At 31.2% G+C, this 18,855-nt stretch overlaps 1 protein-coding gene across 1 annotated transcript; it reads right to left on the minus strand.

The window, feature by feature from the left end:
* Window positions 1-11,263: 11,263 nt before the first annotated feature.
* Window positions 11,264-18,008, minus strand: LOC113520750 (gustatory and odorant receptor 22-like). Its single transcript, XM_026906158.3, has 9 exons — window positions 17,759-18,008; window positions 17,292-17,430; window positions 16,341-16,591; window positions 15,682-15,942; window positions 15,093-15,220; window positions 14,158-14,317; window positions 13,333-13,404; window positions 12,217-12,306; window positions 11,264-11,423 (listed from the first exon to the last, which is right to left on the minus strand). Exons 1-9 carry the CDS (start codon window positions 17,876-17,878, stop codon window positions 11,346-11,348), a joined length of 1,299 nt encoding a protein of 432 aa, XP_026761959.2. The 5' UTR covers window positions 17,879-18,008; the 3' UTR covers window positions 11,264-11,345.
* Window positions 18,009-18,855: the final 847 nt, after the last annotated feature.

Below are 18,855 nucleotides of genomic sequence, written 5' to 3' on the forward strand. Positions count from 1 at the left end.
GAATTAATTTATTATATGAATACAGCTTTTATCAATCACTTATGTTATGTGCAATTCGCTCAGGGTTTACTCCAATGTTCATATTTATTAATGTAATCATTATTAATAGTATAAATAGGAAATCGAGTTTTGTTTGTTTATTTGTTATCTTTTTATATCTTAAGAGGTCAATCAACTGTTGTAAAATTTGATATACTTTTGGAATTTAAGATGGAGAAGGACATAGATTTTTTTTTATCTCGATCGTGAGTATATATAATAACTAATGTGTTTATTGTGGAACAAAATATACAACTTATTTCAACATCAATTTAATATTAGGACATTTTGGTTTCTGTAGTGCAATTGAAGTAGGTCGAGTCCAATTAAATGGTCCAAATAATTAGGCGTCTAACGTTGCAATCGGTGATTCCTCTAAGGGTTTGTGGTTTATCATTCCACAAGACTGTGATATTATTTGTCTTATAAGTGCTTTTATACAGACTCTAAGTTGTTTCTAAAAAAACATATTTCTTCTAATACTAAGTGAGTAAGTAGCTAATTAATATGTAAAGAAGATTGTTAATAAAGGATCTAGCGGTCTCATTACTACGAATAATAACAGTTAGGTAGACTTCTTCTAAGTTTTTTCAGGTTATCATTGGCTTTAATACCTGAGAGATTCGTCACAATGGGTCAACTGACCTAACTTCATCTTCATATATCATCACTCACTGGACCTTTGCCCGAGCGCGTGGGTTACTTAGTCCTTTTGTATTCATTAATATATGTATATGTAGACATTATATAGGTATTACAGTATTTATTTTATTATACTGAATGAAATATTTATTACCAATCTGTCTATTCTTTTTACATACTTTACATGCATTTGGCGTTCCATTGTTTCTGCCTACCCTAATGGGAGACAGGCATGACAGATATGTATGTATGTATGTATGTATACTTTAAGGGTTAAGTAGAACTTACAAGTCTCAGAAACATTTGCTCTATTTATTCTTCTAATTTATCTTATATAAATATACATATCTCGGTTTCGGAAAATGTTAATTCTTTTAGAAAGTACTGTTTATCTAATCACATTTGAACAAGTAAAATAATTATATTCTGTAGATATAATCATTGATAAGTTTTCATTGCAAGTATTTGGCTAAGATAACTTTGCCATCAACATTTAATGGAAACACTTTGGTGGCAATCAACGCGAGTAGCAAAATTCAATTATACTGGTTACATCGCATCGCCTATACATATGGAACTTTAGTACCCACGATGATTTTATATTCATATTGCGCTGCCGTAAACTGATATTAGCGGCTATAAATTCCGGCAATGGACAATGTAGCGAAAACGTTTAGAATATTGGAGTAGAACACTTGATGATGCCGTTGGTTTTGAAATAATTGACCAAAGCAATTATGATGATTGTCTTTCAAAAAGTTTTCCTCTAGTTAAACGTGATATATGTATAGAAAATAATAAATGATTCAGATTAGCATTATGTCAATCTATACAACATGTAAAAAAAAAACAGATTCTGTAATATGTTTATAATGTTCTCATTAATTTTAAATATCTAATGCCCAAGAGTGTTTGTATAAGTGAAAATTTAAGGAAATAACTCAGTAGTCCGTATTACTGACTCTACAATGCAATTTTGATGTAAATTTTATTTTATATCGTACATCTTAATGTATAAGTACTTATATATGAGCTATATTACTGTTCTTAGCAGTGTACGAGTAAGTAATTATGTGATTTTATTGGAAACGGGGAAGTTCATAATAATTTTATATTTAATTTGCTTGTTTAATTTAAACAGTAGGTACTAGAGGGTTTCCTTGAATTGCTTTTTAAAATTAGTATGATTTACATAATCATGTTAATAATAATAATTCATAATAATAAATTATTGTAAACTATGAAACGTTACCAATTGCTTTATTATGCATTTGAAAATTTTACTGGTAAATTAAATTAAATTATTATATTAAAGAAACGTATTAAGTATCTATGAATGTGGGTGGTAGAGAAAGACCTAAAAAGATATGTATGGATGATTGTGTGAAATATGATATGAGCAGAATGGGATTGAATGATTGATGAGTAGATAAAAATGAAAAAGAAAAACATATTATGCCCCACCTTAAATAAATATTTGGGATAATAGTAGGAAGAATATGATTAAAGAAAACGTTATATTTAAATAATTACTAATTTTTACCCGAGATTTCCACCCGCATGATTGAGATATGTTGATTAATTGGGTTAAAAAGTAGACTGTATCCTTCTCCATTCTAAATGTTACATTTATAGGTACCAAGGTACCAAATTTCAAGACGATTAGTGAACCGTTAAGGCACAAACAAGGACATTAGATATGTAATTAAAATGTTTCTTTAGGTATATACATTAAAATTGTCCTTGTGTAGGCAGTATGGATCACTTAGGTAAGTACCCAATTACATAACATAATTGGTGTCTAAGAGTTGAGGAGGTATGAGTAGATGCCTGAACTAGATGGATTTACATTAGCGACTAAAGGATTTGAGCATATGCATCATCTGACTTAGTTTAGTTCACCACAAAGGCATCTTGAATTTACTCGTAAATTATTTGCAGTGCATTAAGTACCACGATAATTTTTAGTGAGTAAAAATTTAGTAGATTTTTACTACAAATCTGCTTAGTGCTTTTCAGAAGCAATTAAGAATGAGTCAGTAATTTATGATCATAATCATTATTAATATTATATTAAAGTTGTAATATGTAATATAAATAGGGTTGTCACTTTCTAATACATTTAAGGCTATCTATCTGCCACTTGTTGCCTGAACTTGGTTAACGCACAAGTTTAAATCACCATAGTACATTGTACAGATAATATCAAATAAAAATTAGTTTGTGTGGTATTTTTTACGAATGAGGATGGTTGTAAGTGTGGAAGAAGACTTAGAAAGAGATGGATGGACTTTGTGAAAGATAACATGGCGAAAAAGGAAATAAATTACGTGATGATTGCAAGTAGAGATGAATGGAAGAAGAAATCAAATTACGCTTATTCCAAATAGATATAGGAAAATGCAGGAAGAAGAAGAAGAATTGATTATTAATGTTCTGACCATATGGTTTCGAATGTTTTTTGTTTTATCAGTTTTACATACAGAACCATAATTTTTTTTCCTATAATAATTGCTTCTGTTTTCAACAAGAGTCCCTAATCTGTCACGTAGAAAATTAAGTATACCATTTCGTGTTGGTATAATTTTCATCTTGCGACGGTCACCCGCGGTTATTTTGCTAACATTTGCAAGTCTTTGAGTGTTCATGTATGCAGGGCACGATCATCTCATCTTTATTAACTAAGCTGAGTATTTTTCTTTAACATTTACATCACGGGGCGTCCGCCCTCTTAATTATCGTTTTCTTGTCTGATGGGCGAGACCACTAATGATTTAATACAAAATATAATTTAGGATTGTGATTCTCATTCACTAAGTTTGCTTCACTTGTCAACTGTAAAGGCTTAAGTATGAAAAGATCTTTTAATTTGATATGTTGGTATGGTATAATATGGTATTATACACACTATAAAAAAGTCTACGTGTTTTAAATTGAAACACACCCATTCAAGCACACAGCTATTTCAAGGCAAGAAACACGAGTAAGAAGGAATAAATCATATCAAGATAAAACTCGAGATGTCACTGAATTACGGAAAATTTGAAATAAGTTTTTATTAAGAGCCCTGCTCTTGTCGGTGAAGCTCTTGCTATTCACCATGATTTCTTTGGATGAACTTTGGATATGACACGTCCCCAATTTTTTTCCTTAATCTACACGATGTTGTTATGATTATATTTTTCCCTTCTCTTCCTTTCTTACCTTTTATTATAGTATTTATGAGTTCGTCGTTTAATACCAAGCGTTGCATCTTTTTCCTTTCTGGTTTCAAATGGCCTCCATATTTATACAGTCGTCTTGTCGCCTGTAGCGCTAGTATTATTAGAACGATTTAAGATACTTCATTTATAAAACATCAGGCCCTTTAAATATGCTTAAGACAGGAATATTTAAAATATTTGCCTTCTCTTTTCGGCAGTCATGTCGATAAAATAATCATGAAAATCGACACAAAATAAAAACATACATTCAAATTAATTACCTCCTTCTTTTAGAAGTCTCTCATAAATATTGTGTAGAAAATAATTAAGACTGTTTTACATAAATATTATTACAAATTTCTGTGTCATGTTACACTTAATTTTCTAATGTTACTAAGTTTTCATTGACTCAAATATATATAAATATATACACCTACATAATTAGATATATTTATGTGTGACGTCATTGTTAGCACATTTATTATAAACTTGATGTATGCAATATAAGTATTTAAATTGGATGTTAACAATCGGTTTCCTATTTTTTGTTCCAGTAAATTTCTCTCCAGAAATCTGATATTGTGTTTATATCGAACGCAAACAAGTAATAAATCTTACATAAAAATTCAATGGCCAATTTTTTTAAATAATGAATAGCCTCTTTGGTGAATTTAATGTTTATACCAAACTCTATATTAATTTATATAAATCAGAGAAAGCAGTTAGTTATTTACATAGATTCATGTATTTTTTTACGGGTATATGCAGAGAGCCACCAATCAAAACGTCAAATCAAGCGTGAAAGTATTTCGATGTTTGCATACGGATCAATTTGATCAGTAGCTGTATCTACTTTTTCCGAGTATAATATGAAATGGTTTTATCATAGAGTTTTATTATATAGTTTTTAAATTATATATGTATTATTGTATATAACAATATATGTATTTCATATAGGTTTTAGTTTAGTCTGATCAGTTAAAATGCTAAAAAGTAATTAACAAACAAACTCCCTTTCACATTTAAAATAGAAGTAGATAATAAGGATTATAACTTTTATTAGGTAGTCAGTTTAAATTATTTCAAATAGATAAATAAATTCTGAAACGTAAGCTACAGAAGAAAAAGAAAATTTAGTAGAGAACAGCCTGATCTATTGATGTTAACTAAATTTTCGACAACTTTCCGTCAATTATTTTTTATCAACAAGCCAAATTAACCCGAGAGATATCAATGAGCGAGTCACTATGGAGGTTTCAAATGTCACTATTACCGTTTGCAACTTTATCTTTAAATGCCTCTATTCTATATTATCTTTAATTGACTTTCTTAACTAGGATTATATTCATGTATTTGTTTTTACTTCTTTTAGCATTGTCATCCAAACATATATATTGGAAGCACGCGAAAGCATTCTCTTAAGGCTATCATGGAATAATTCCGCGTGCGCAACCCAGTCGATAATATCTGTGTTAATAAAAACTATCGGTTTGTCGCTTTAGTGCATACGTTTTGTGGCAATTCCATTATCTAGAGTGCTCTTGAGAGTTAATAATCCTCACTTGACGTGGATTGCGGCGCGGTAGGCGGACAAATTGAACAACATTCAGATTGCGATATGCTACCGAATGATGTCACGCGATAGTATAATGCGCGCGTAGTTGTTCTTGACCGGTATACTATTATTTAAATAGAGCAAATAAAAAAATAGTATAGATACGTATATTCTACAGTTAGTGAACTTCTCTATTCTTTATTTGTCGACTTATAATAAGAACTGATGAATACACAAATGCACATTCATTAGCATCACTATTTACTTTATGCTCCATATTAATTACAGTATATTATTTTCAAGTAATAAATACTTTATTTATTTGATTTACAAATAAGAGAAGTAATAAATAACTCTTTCAATTAAAGTTAATTCCAAGTAGTATTTTCTATTTAATCATGGCGTAGATTATCTGGCTATGAATACCTATAATAATGAAGCGTTTTATTTTCACGCTAGCATGATAACTCTTCAAACCTACAAGGCTGCTTGGGACTCAGTTCGGATTTTTTGTTTAGTTACAGAAAGGGGGAGAGTGAGGAGGAGTGGCGGGAAATAAGCATTTATTTAAAAATATTTTATTTTTGCAATTGAATAATATCTATCAATATTTTTGAAATATTTTTCGTTTAATAGTTTTTATTTGAAAACTGTAACAAAAAACAAAACATTCTGCGGTTGCTGGAAGAGAACTCTTACAGAGTTAAGCTCGCCTGTCGTACATCTTTATTTAATATATATTATATGTTTGTAATTTTTTGTGTATGGAATATATTATCTTTAACTATATAGATAACAGGAAACTGGGCGAATTTTTACGCGTCTTCCTTCGTTCCTGTGGGAATTTCTTAATGTTCACATCACACAAGGAATCTCTGTATACGAGTATATCCACGTTTTATCGTTTCAGAGATTTAGTGAGTATTGAGTATTAGTTAGGTTAGTAAGTATGTTTACATACATACAGTCATATGACTATATTTACAGCTATTCATTGTGTAATCTGAAGTCGTTATCTATACCTAAAACTAAGAATCTACTCGTGCTATAGAATAAATTAGGACAGAAATTTCATTCTAGATAGGCAGTGTAATATTCTAACGTGTCCGTTACCAGGGAAGGCGCAATTTTTTATTTTTTATTTAACGTCTCATGTCCCTTTGGAGATAAAACATTCAGTTTATTTATTTATTTTATACTATGTATTATTAATATATCAACCATTAACTGTCCACTGCTTTTCCATAAGAGTTTAGCCTTTCAGGCGAATTGACAACCGCAATTAATTTAACACATTCATCATCATAATATCAATCGTTAATTGCCCACTGCTGAACATAGATCCCCATCTATTGAGGAGTTTTGTCGGTAGTTGCTACGCTTGGCAAGCGGGTTGGCAGTAAGGATTTGATGAGGTTTTAAGAGGGATGCTGCTGCCCATTCCTCGATAACGTATCAATATTATATGAAATAATAAGAGTTTGTAATTAGTATAGTATAGTACAAGAGGCGGTCTTATTACTAAGCAAACTCTTCCAGATCACCTTTAGGTATGTTAGAAGAAATTAAAAATGAAAAATCATCCATCACAATATTCCTTATAATGATAACTATGATTTCGATTTCACTTTGTATACACGCGACATTTCTAACAAATCTGAACTTATTTTGATGATTGCTTTTAAAACAGATATTGTTTAATTTTCTATTGATCCTATAAGAATTTTATTATATTAAAAGTTGTTTTATTTAATAAATCCTATATTATTTGCTCTACGTTATTTATTAGACTTCAATATACACAATTATATATCATGTAAAATATTACGTTATTTAACAAACATAGTAATAATAGAAAATAGGTGACACGTTATGAGTAATTGTAAAATTATTTCTGAGCTAGTGTTTTACCGTATTCATTGGAAGAGTATTATAGGACTCATGGTTTTATATAATCAGTTATATATATACTATTTATATATACTATTAGTTATATATATATACATTATGAAATTCATAATACTGATTATACATTACATTCTGAGTTTTGATACCTCACTAATTCTATTCGAAAGTAATTAGGTTTTTTGTCGTACAAAACCTCAAAACTAGATAAAAAGCACTGCTTATTACCTCGCATCAAAAATTAAAATTATGCATATCTACCACGGGGCGTCACATACAATTCTAATGTCTAAATCGTACTTTAAAGAAAATTTGTAAAAGTGTATTAGCTTTATTCTAGCTTTTACTCGCGACTTCGTCTGCATGAGTGGGGTATGTGCACTAGCTGGGATATAAAAATAGCCTAGGTATATTCTTTTTGATCCTATATGTTATAGTATGAGTATATAAAATTTGCATACCACATACATACATACAACAGAGCAGAAAGGTGTAAGACAGGGTGACGTCATACCCCCGAAACTCTTCTCAGCTGCATTGGAAGATATTTTCAAACTCTTGGGCTGGAAAAGATATGGTATAAACATCTATGGCGAATACATCACTCACCTTTGATTTGCTGATAACATAGTAATTATGGCAGAATCCCTGAAAGATCTGTATATGTACTATGCTCAATGGCCTCAATGGTGTTCTTCAACAGATTTGTCTTAAGATGAACATGGGCAAGACTAAAATCATGTGTAACATCCATGTCATACCGGTTACGATTGAGAATATTTCGCTCGAAGTTGTCGATGAGTATGTATATCTACCTAGGACAAGTTGTCTGAATGTGTAAATCCAACTTCGATCGAAAGGTCAACCGACGAATCCAACTCGGCTGGGCAGCGTTCGGAAAACTACGCTACATCTTTTCATCCAAAATACTTCAGAATTTGAAGACGAAGGTTTTTAACCAGTGCGTGTTGCCAGTGATGACTTATGGAACCGAATCATGGTCTTAGACGATTGCTCGTATGCAAAAGCTTCAAATTACTCAGCGGGCTATGGAAAAGGCTATGCTCTGAGTCTCTTTGCACGATAATATGCGAAACGAGGATATCCGCAAAAGAATCAACATAATCGACATAGCCCGAAGGATAAGGAAACTGAAGTGGGAATGGGCTGGTCACATAGCTCGAAAAACCGATAACCGATGGGAAAGAAAGGTTCTTGAGTGGCAACCGCGTACGGGCAAACGTAGTGTAGGACGACCCCTCACTAGATGAAGCGATGACCTAAAATGCATTGCAGAGAGTCAGTGGATGCAGGTAGCTCAGGACCGTTCTTTAGGCAGTCTATGGGGAGGCTTATGTCCACCAGTGGACATTTTATAGTGATTGGTTAAGTCGTTTAAGCAATAAGAGATAAAAAAAACAAAGTCATTTTCATATTTATAATATTAGTAAGGATGATTGTTACTCAAAACAGATTTAACAGGTATAGATAATTCAGGCGAGCAAAGCTGCTGTTACAGCTAGTATCATATACATATTAAAAATTCGAATAAACTAAATTTGATTTATTTTATTGTGTGCACATTTAGTATAAAACATATGTATTTATAAAGTTGAATAATTATGAGAGCATGTATATGCTTCACAGTGGAAGCTGGAAAACTCAGTAGGTACATTATGCACGTTTAAGTGACAAATGGAAACGTGTGCTTTTTGCTACAGAACGAGATCGTTTTGACAGTTCCCATGAGTTTTACTATATAGGTGACCCATTTTCCCTATATTCTGTTTATTTTACTGTAACTTTCTTATTGGATTCCCGTGGAAGATATTGATAAAACGGAATGACAATTTTAAGTATATCCCTAAAGAGATGAATTAAATTTATTAAAGACTAAATATATCTTGCGGATTCGTTTTCGTGAATTGTTGTATAAAGTATTCATGTTTCAAGTTAAAATATAGCCTATATGTGTACCAAATTTTATTCAAATCAGTTCGATAGTTTTTGCGTAAATAAAATAATAATCATCCATTCATAAATACCACAAAAGCTCTCGCATTTATAATAATAGTAGAATTAAGGAAAATACTGATTAGCAGCAGACGTGTCTATCAGATTGCTATTACTATCATTACAACAACGCTGCATCTCCGCATCATTCAGGGAGCTTACTAGAGTGTTTTATTTCGAGTTTTCCTTTTCTAACAAAGGTATATTATACTTTGTTCTCGTAATCGTGTCCTACATTATCATGGGGATGAAATAGGGATGATAGATGATATTTTTGCTTCGAAACCATACGGTATGAATCTACTTACAAAATCAACTATGAATTATTCTGTAACAGACTAACAATACTTTCTCTAGAGAATACAGTATGGGGTTCTTCAAAAAAGGCGTATTAAGGTTCTTTGAGGGCCGCAACGCGCACGTAACACCCCTAGTGTTGCAGGCGTCCATAGGCTACAGTCACCGTTTATCATCAATTGGGCTGTACGCTTTGCCGCCTTTGTGTTTGTATATTTAAAAAAATATATCCGTAACGGTATAACGTACTGCATTACTATAATTACTTTACCTCAAAACAAATGAGATATCATTATTTCTACAAGTAGGGTGGTAATATATCTGTATTGTAATATTTTATTTATCTGCATTGTAAGTTATTACCTATTTAGAGTTTGATGAAAACAAAATAGACTCCATCTGGTCGTAATGAAATTTATTGATTTGCTCAAGATATGATTGTCTGTAATGCAATTGGATCTCCACCACCATTTTTATTAGATCTGACAATTACTGTCAAACGCTGACATTATAATAGTAAGAAGCGTTCGGAAAGAATATAATTCGAAACAATAACCGTCCATTTGACGTGCATGCTGAGAGATTGATTTTATGTACGCGGAACCCTAAGAAGAAAATTCTGCTTTATACTTTCTAAGTGGAAGCGTTTGATGTCACCAAACTCGATGATAATTGAGGTCTGGATTTTTTGGTAATTGAAAAAGTTGATTAATGAATCCTTACCCAAAACATCGTCGAAGTGATGCGGCTGACAGTTCGACACTGACCGATCGTGACTACTCAGATCTATGTCGCTTTTAATGGGTATTCAATTAAAAATTAAGTGGAGCGAGTTTTCTAATGTTTTTCTACTTATCAGACAGTCGAAAGATGGCTAATATTTTTTAGATCTATGCACTTCTAAATGAATGAATGAATTTCCTTTTTTTCTTTATTCTTCCCCTCTAAGAAAGATACAATTACATAAAGTAACTTTTATACACAAAAACAGTATTGTAAGAAGCAAGGTTCGAATTTTTGACGTAATAATTTCAAATTTTGTTCAAAAATATTGATAGATTTTTATAAAATGGGTTAATATCCATTTTACAAGTCCAGTCTGATGAAACTTTGTCATGTCACGTTCACTTGTGCCCAAAAAGTTTGAATACCTTGTAATGCACTGGTAAGCACGTTACTTTGTGTTTATAAGGTAGTTGTTTCGAGTTTCGGTCGTATTTATATATTTATTCAGGTCTGAATGCTATGAATTGTATTTTTAATGCTTCGACAGAGAACAAACAAGCGATGGGTAGAAAAAGTTTTCGATTGGCAACTTAGTACAGACAAAAGTAGTTTATAGTAATCCCTCATTATTTAATCTAAGTTGTCTCGATCTCAAATGTGTTGCAGAGAGTCAATTTTGGTATTCTTAAGGCAGTTTATGGAAAAGGTATATGTTTAACAATGAACTGTGAATGGCTAAAATTACATTAGGGCAAAAAATACCGTAGCATACCTAATATAGTTCTACTAATATGTAAATATTAAGTAAGAGGAAAACTTGGTAAGTTATTTTAAGAGAAGAGGGATATATAGTAACACCAATATTAAGGAAAAAAGTCTTTATTTTATAAATCTAATACCTATAGCTATTGAATAAGTACATACATAGATCGCTTCTTTAAATGAATTAAATTCCGAAAAACATCTCAAGCTTGGGGATCCTTTGGTAACGAAATCTTGAATTGCAGCAAGACGATAAGATATATGGTTATTGTGTTTATTGCCTGCAGAAAAAGTGATAAGTTTATTTATTTAAAACTTTATTGATCAATAAAATGTGGAATTGAAGGCAGACTTAATGTTATAGGCATTCTCTACCAGTTAATTTTTAGGATGTGTAGAAATACTTGATGGTGGATTAAATAATTAAAATAATTTATATTTTAATGCAATATGTATATGTAAATTATATAATTATTTGATGATCTTAGTCATGTAGCAGTTTGCGGTTTAACACGCTATAACACATTTTAATATCTACAGGTTCCATACATTCCATTCCATTTTACAATATTCATGAGTATTTATCTTTTTAATTAAGACTAATTAACTTATTATCATTACTGACATTAGTTAATTTTAAAGTTTCGCGTGGTTTACACATATTTTAAATACACAATCGGGACTTAACGTGATGAAAAAACCTTTGCAGGTAAATAGTAGCTTGATATACTCGTATAGTTAGCATGCTTGATCGTATACGTCACGACGTGGTGCAAAGGTTTTTTATCGTATTAAGTTCTGATTGTGTATTTTAAATGTTATTATAAATGTGAAAGATGAGTTTGTTTGTATATATATATATATATATATATATATATATATATATATATATATATATATATATATATATAAAGCTACAATTATATTTATTGTCTGCATATATTATAAATATATCCCGGGACACTGGAGAAGTCTATTTTTAATTTTTTTTACTTTTAAATTTACATACAATGCACACAAAAAATTAAAAACTTATGGAAAACCTATTCTACTGATTCTTAAGTAGATACTAACAGAAGTAAGCAATTCTCTATTCACTTCAGCGTATCCTTTCAGACTGACGACAGCTGGGTTCATCTCGATGGCTAGGATGAAATGATCGATCTATGCAAAAATCAATTTAAATATTAATAATCCTATCCTATCCAATCCTATAAACATTTATTTAGTATTAAATACTTGACAATTAATATTATTAAAATATAAACCCGGCATGGCGGTTTCGAATCCATTCTGATATGTTTCAAATAGACAATAATTATTTTTTTAATTACTTCAATACTGGAATGATTACAATAATTTCATCAATCAAACTGCAAAGCTTTCCTCAAATAATATGTTAAAATATAAAATGGATTTTTAAACCTTTTGTATTCAGCGTGTGTAAGAAGGCAATTTTTTCGGTATAAAAATAAATTATATAAGAAATATAAGCTGTATGTCAAACAGCTTATATTTCTTATATAATTTATTTTTATATTAATTATTATTAATTTTTATATTATTTATAATAAACTTATTTTATATAATAGGTATAGTTTTTTTATATAATACACTAGTTAACTAACCACAATGGTTTTCATGAAGGGGCCTGTGAAGGCCCCGTATAGGAAGGCGACGTATTGAGGTATATGAATAGCAATGGGGACTAACCTCTTCATTACTAACAATCTCGTCCTCGTAATATATTAAGTGGTTGGTTTTTTGTATTGACAGATTTTCTGTCACACTTCGTAAGTATATCAGGGTACTTAAAAAATATACCTCTCGAACAACTTTTTTTTTATACAACTTAGAATGGCAAACAAGCTGACGGCCCACCTGATGGAAAGTGGTAACCGTCGCCTATAGACATGAGCAGTACCATGGACATAACAGAGTATACTGTTTCGCCCATGAAACCCCTCATGCGTTGCCATTCCTGAGGACTCGGGTGTTATTCCTCTATACCCAGTAAATTCACGCCATATCCCACCCTTCAAACCGAAACACAGCCATGCAAACACAACTGCTTCATGTATGTATATTAAAGAAAAGATATACTTATATGTATAACTTATATGTATAATTAAAGAAAAGATGAACATTATAATTTAATTGTCATTTAAGTTGAAACGATCATTATGTTACCTCCTTTTGAGCGGGTCTATCAACAGACAGAACATCAATAGTTAGAAGTGTCTCCTGAACACCAGCCGCTACCTGTCAGAATTTGACCAGAATAAGTAAAATTTTATTATCAAACAAGATATTATATTTCTGTAAATGAGTGAAATTTCGTCTGTTCCTAGATATGGTCTCAAATGTTCAGAATCGAGAATTTATTTTATATGTAGGAATAGTTGTATAATGGGTAATAAAAAAGTATTAGATACAAAATTACTTTAGTATATTGTTAATAGACACTCAATATGACAATCAAGTGTATAATCAAGTCAGAAAAATATTATTATCTAAAAAAATATTTTATTTCACCGTTTCTATGAAACAATATTGATTGATGAAACACGTTCACTTCACTTGTTCTTATATGTTTTTTGTTGTCACTATTTTTTTTAACTATGATTAGTTAGAGTTTTACTAATATTGTCATGGATGTCATCTAGATGATCTTAAAATTGTTTCCCTAAAGACTACAGTATGGGGACAATGTGTACGTGACACTCCTAGTGTTACAGGTAGCCATAATATACAATGGCCGTTTACTTATTTGCCACTTTCGTGGTATAAAAAAATACTTTAAACTTCCAAGAGATTCGACTGCATTTTTAAAATATATCATATATACATATATTAAAAATCGAATATATTAGAAAAATCTACAATCATGCTCGATTGTTTAAAATGTTCTGGTTCTTGTCGAAGGTTAAATAAATGAACAAAGTAAAAGAAGTGATCAGTGCTAAGGCGATCATATAAAACATTGAATCAAATGAAATATACCAAATTAAGTACCTTTAATGTAGTTTTGTGAGAACAGTCTACAAATATGAACAGTAACGTAGAACAGTAAGCTGCGACAACGAATAGACCCATTTCCTTGAAACTGAATCCAAACCCGTGGTCTACTATCTCAGATAAGGCACCATATATTGCTATAGTTATATTGGTAAACCTGTAGGTATAGTTGATTATGGATAAAAATGTAATATCAACTCAGCATGCGATATTGATTTACGTTCACGAGGTTCTAGTTAGGATAAAATCAGAGGTCACGTCATGATGAATTTATCTCCTTTGTTTTGAGGAGTGCTTTAGTTGGTACTTTATTTATTATTATATAAATATGTAGGGTATATACATTAGTACTATATATACTAGCAATAATCTCTTTTAGTAATTTGTTTGTTATGCAAAGTTTCCAAAACAAACAAATGTTCAATTCGATAGCTTTACGCGGAAAAATGTATAGAGGAATAAGGTAAATCAATCCGTAGCCATTTGGAAAACAAAATCGCTTGACACTTTAATACTGTTATCTATCTCGATTAATATATTATATATCTAGATTAAATTTATTTATTAGCATATGCACGCAACATTGTATGGATTTCGATTGCAGGTTATAAAACAGAAAAGTTATCGGAATGAAATAATATTATTAGTTAAAAAAAAATATATATATCGTGATGTGGTCTAATTTGAGTGCTAAATTAAAGGTACAGTTGTTATTCCGTTTAGCTATAAAAATGTAACTTCTACATAGGTACATAAACTTACATTTATAGATCAGTAACAACAAATGTACATATGTGTGTATTTAATACATGAAACTACTGTAATTTGATTTCTTTGAACTTTAACGCAAGTTTCAGATGAGAGTAACGTTTCGTGTAGTATAATGTTTAAAAAATATATGAACATTAAAATATTAAAAATACCTAACTTACATAAAAAGACAGTAAGTAGAGTAAGTACGTGCGTAAGCATTTCCAAGCAATTGTAATAATTCGGAAATATTCAACCAAAGGAAACGATAGCGAGCTATCAATGTCGCCGTGCATTGCATATTGACATCCTGCAACAATTTAAATAATATAACTGATAATGTCATAAATTAATTTGTGAAAAGGTAACTAAGTGTTGTTAAATAGGTATTTTCCTCTTTTTAATTTCGCATAATATATAAAAGACAAGGCAATGATGACGATAAAAGGTAATATGGAAAAGTATTTCTAAAAGGAGACCAACTTCAATCGTGACATAATCAGTTACTTTGATATAATAACCAAACTATTGAACATACTTTGGTAAAACTTCTATAGAACCAATCTAAAAGTATATCCTTTCAAATGAGAAATAATTTCCAAATAAAAAAGGTATCTGATGTAAGATGCCGGTACATATTTATACTAATAAATAGTTTTTGGTATCAGCATACAAGAATATCAGCAATAGGACCTACAGATGTTTTTTATTACTCGTATGTAATATTATTTTGAAATTTTAATATTAAATAGATAAAATTAAGCGTCGTACCCTGAGGAAGCAATCGGAGAGACTTTGCGATGCAATTTTAATAGCCTTGCAGTTGATATACCATAGAGCACAATTCATGTTTATCATAGTTATAATATGGTAATATGCCGTAGTATGCTTAAGTAAAAATCCATCCAATAATGCACAAAGACTAAGAAGAAAGCAAATAGCAAGAAGTAAACAACCAATACTTATAACGATAATGGCCGTTTTAAGACTAGGGAATTGGAGATTTTTTCCAGTCACTCGATAATATCTGACCTGAAAAAATTATAGAAATGTTAATTATTATATTTAGTACTTAGAAATTATGATACACTCGCAAACAGGTATTTCTACATGAGATACCACAACAATGGCAACATACAACAATTTGCTTCCAACTCTATCATTACAGTTACAGTAGTAATTACCTGAATATATTTCTTATTTTATTACTTATTTATTTGTGTTATTTTTTTAATATTCGTTTTTTTCGTGTTAATCCTAATAAAAAATATCCTGTGATAGAGTAAATCTAAGTGGTACAAAATATAATTAAAATTCATTCAATCGTTTAAGTGTCTTAGTAACAAATATATTTACAAACTTAATTACACACAAGAGGAATTGGATTGTTCTTGTTATCTGGTATGTCTAGTAAAACACTAAAAACTTACTTGAAATTTTGCCCAGTTAGTCTTATAAATGGCAACTTGGTGCGCCACACCCCAACCAACAAATGGAATCCAAAAATGCGGTACCAAGAATACAACGAAAAGAATAGCATAGATGTAGTCGTCGAATCTTCGGATGGAGTGCAGTATCACGATGCGTTCGTAACCAACTATCAACACCACAATAGTCGCTACTATGTAGAAGCAGATGGCGTAGGCTGTGGCGCTGGACTTCCAGCTGAACGTGATTGTTCCTAAAGATACATTACGAGCTTATTTAGAACTTTACTGAGGTATATACGAGTAGAATGAAATTGAAATCGTTAGTATCCTTTGAAAAAAAAACCAGTAAAACTGAACATTTTCTTGAAAGAAACATTAATTTATTTTATTTATTCTTTACTGCACAATAAAAGTTTGTACAACTAGCGAGCTTAATGCGGTATGGCATTCTCTACGTAGCTGGTAGAGAATGCCATTAGGTAAAACAGAAAGCATACTCGTATGATGGACAGATGTGGTGAAAAATATTTGACATAATTATAGTAACATACTGAAATAATTACACATCATCATTTCAGCCATTATCCGTCCACTGCTGAACATAAGCCTCCCCCGAGTAGTTAGTGGATGCAGGTGGCTCAAGAACGGTCCTGAGCCACCTGCATCCACTAACTCCCTGCAATTATACATAATACATAAGAAATACACATACTCGTATAATACAAAAACACTAATATTCAATATATATGGTTATACTAATATAGATGTTAATAAAATTTTATAATATGTGTTGTTAGCTCCATCTTGGGAGGTAAGATAATTATTATCTCAATAAGTGACCAATAGGGGGTAATTCAATGTTTACATTGAGTCAGTTAATAGTTTATAAAACAAATAAGAGGTGATTGTTTTAAAAAAAGATAGATTCATCCATAAATGATAAGTACTTACCAGGACCCGACCTGATGATGGGCATAACAGCAAGTGCGCGGAATAAAACTAACAATAATTTATGGTCTCGATAAAATTGATCGTGAATTTCACATGTTTCTCCATCTTGCGAAGAGAGTTGATCCCGTTGTTCTTGTTCCTGAAAGGTGTTCTAATTTATAGAAGTGCATTACTATTTTATAGCACTTAATATTCCAATCTGAGACAGATTTTCGTGTTTTACACTCTTGTAGGTCCGTAAGTATATATTGTTTAAGGAATGACACTTCAGAATTAACCGCGATATCTATAAAATAAACTAGAAATATGTATATTTGACGGTCAAAGAAATAAAATAGTATCCAACCCACCTCTAATTCTTGCTACGAAAAAATGCTATATCCTTTTATCTCTAGCATAAGAATAATGAATAGATATCTATTATTCTTATGGTTCCTTCATATAGACGTAAAAAAAGAAATACTTACGTACTCTCTTTGTGTTTTACCGTATATTGTCTTGTGAATGTTCTTTTGAACATTGTTCATATCATTTTGCAACATTGTATTGTTAATGCCATCATCAAAGAGATGATCGGAGATCATCATTTTAGCGCGTTAATAGCGGAAAGTCCGTGAACGAAATGCCGCAGTTCCGAATTAATGGAGGCTTGTTAAATATGCGGGGCATTATCGCACCTGCCAGTAAACATGGAGTGTAAATTTCATTAAATTTTAAAGCAAACGACGAAGTCGCTTTTCGCATTTCAATGTCACGCGCGAGGCTTAGACACGCCCCCAGAACCTATTAGCTACCTATTTCGAGTAGTTTTTCTTCTAATTGCCTATTTCGATATATGTACGGGTATGTTTTTAGCTATTTATAGGATATAGTTGTAATTATCTGATAATCAAATAAAATATAATTACATATGCATTTTTCTCAGTCACAAGAAAAACTATGAACATATTTTAATTTTACTTACACAATATAAATAACTACTATTTTAGTTATTTATATTGTATTACTCTAATACACCTCTAATTTGGAGTAGGGGGAAGGGGGGATGTAAGTAATGCGAACTACCAGTCCAAGTGCTAATAACCAGATTGACCTTCACGTGGTCCCCCCCGGAAACGATGGTTTCCAGGTATTCATTACGATGGACTAACTGCCTGCCTTTCCACTCTCACTTATCATCCCTTACTGGTACCCTGCCAACGAATACCGTTAGCGCAGGCAGGGTTGCCATTCCATTATCATCCATTAAAAAAAGTTGCTACTCGTAATTACCTGGATAAACTTGAATTTAACGATTATTTGGTACACAGATAAACCATTTCCACATAATTTTTTTTTATGTTAATTCACGTGTGCTATACCGCGGTGTACCAATGTATACCGCTGTTTACGCGATTTGTAGAAAATAAGACAACAACACTTTTAATGTCAAAATGAGAACCATCGTACAGTTAAAATTAATTATAACTAAGTGAAGCTGTCTGGGGTCAACTTTTCAAATTGTTCAATTTTTACAACACAATTACAGAACAGTTTTTGATGTAAAGGTAGCCAATGAAAAACG

Source organism: Galleria mellonella, unplaced genomic scaffold, assembly GCF_026898425.1.
Source record: "Galleria mellonella isolate WM207_F2 unplaced genomic scaffold, CSIRO_AGI_GalMel_v1 utg1432, whole genome shotgun sequence".
NCBI classification, from domain to species: Eukaryota; Metazoa; Arthropoda; class Insecta; order Lepidoptera; family Pyralidae; genus Galleria; species Galleria mellonella.

Bases quoted from the DNA above. Each gene is read 5' to 3' on its own strand.
- LOC113520750 (XM_026906158.3), bottom strand. From the start codon at position 17,878: ATGATGATCTCCGATCATCTCTTTGATGATGGCATTAACAATACAATG. The intron at 17,431-17,758 runs GTAAGTATTTCT...AACACCTTTCAG, and splicing joins GTAAAACACAAAGAGAGTAC to GAACAAGAACAACGGGATCA. The intron at 12,307-13,332 runs GTAACATAATGA...ATTTTTGCATAG, and splicing joins ATAGACCCGCTCAAAAGGAG to ATCGATCATTTCATCCTAGC.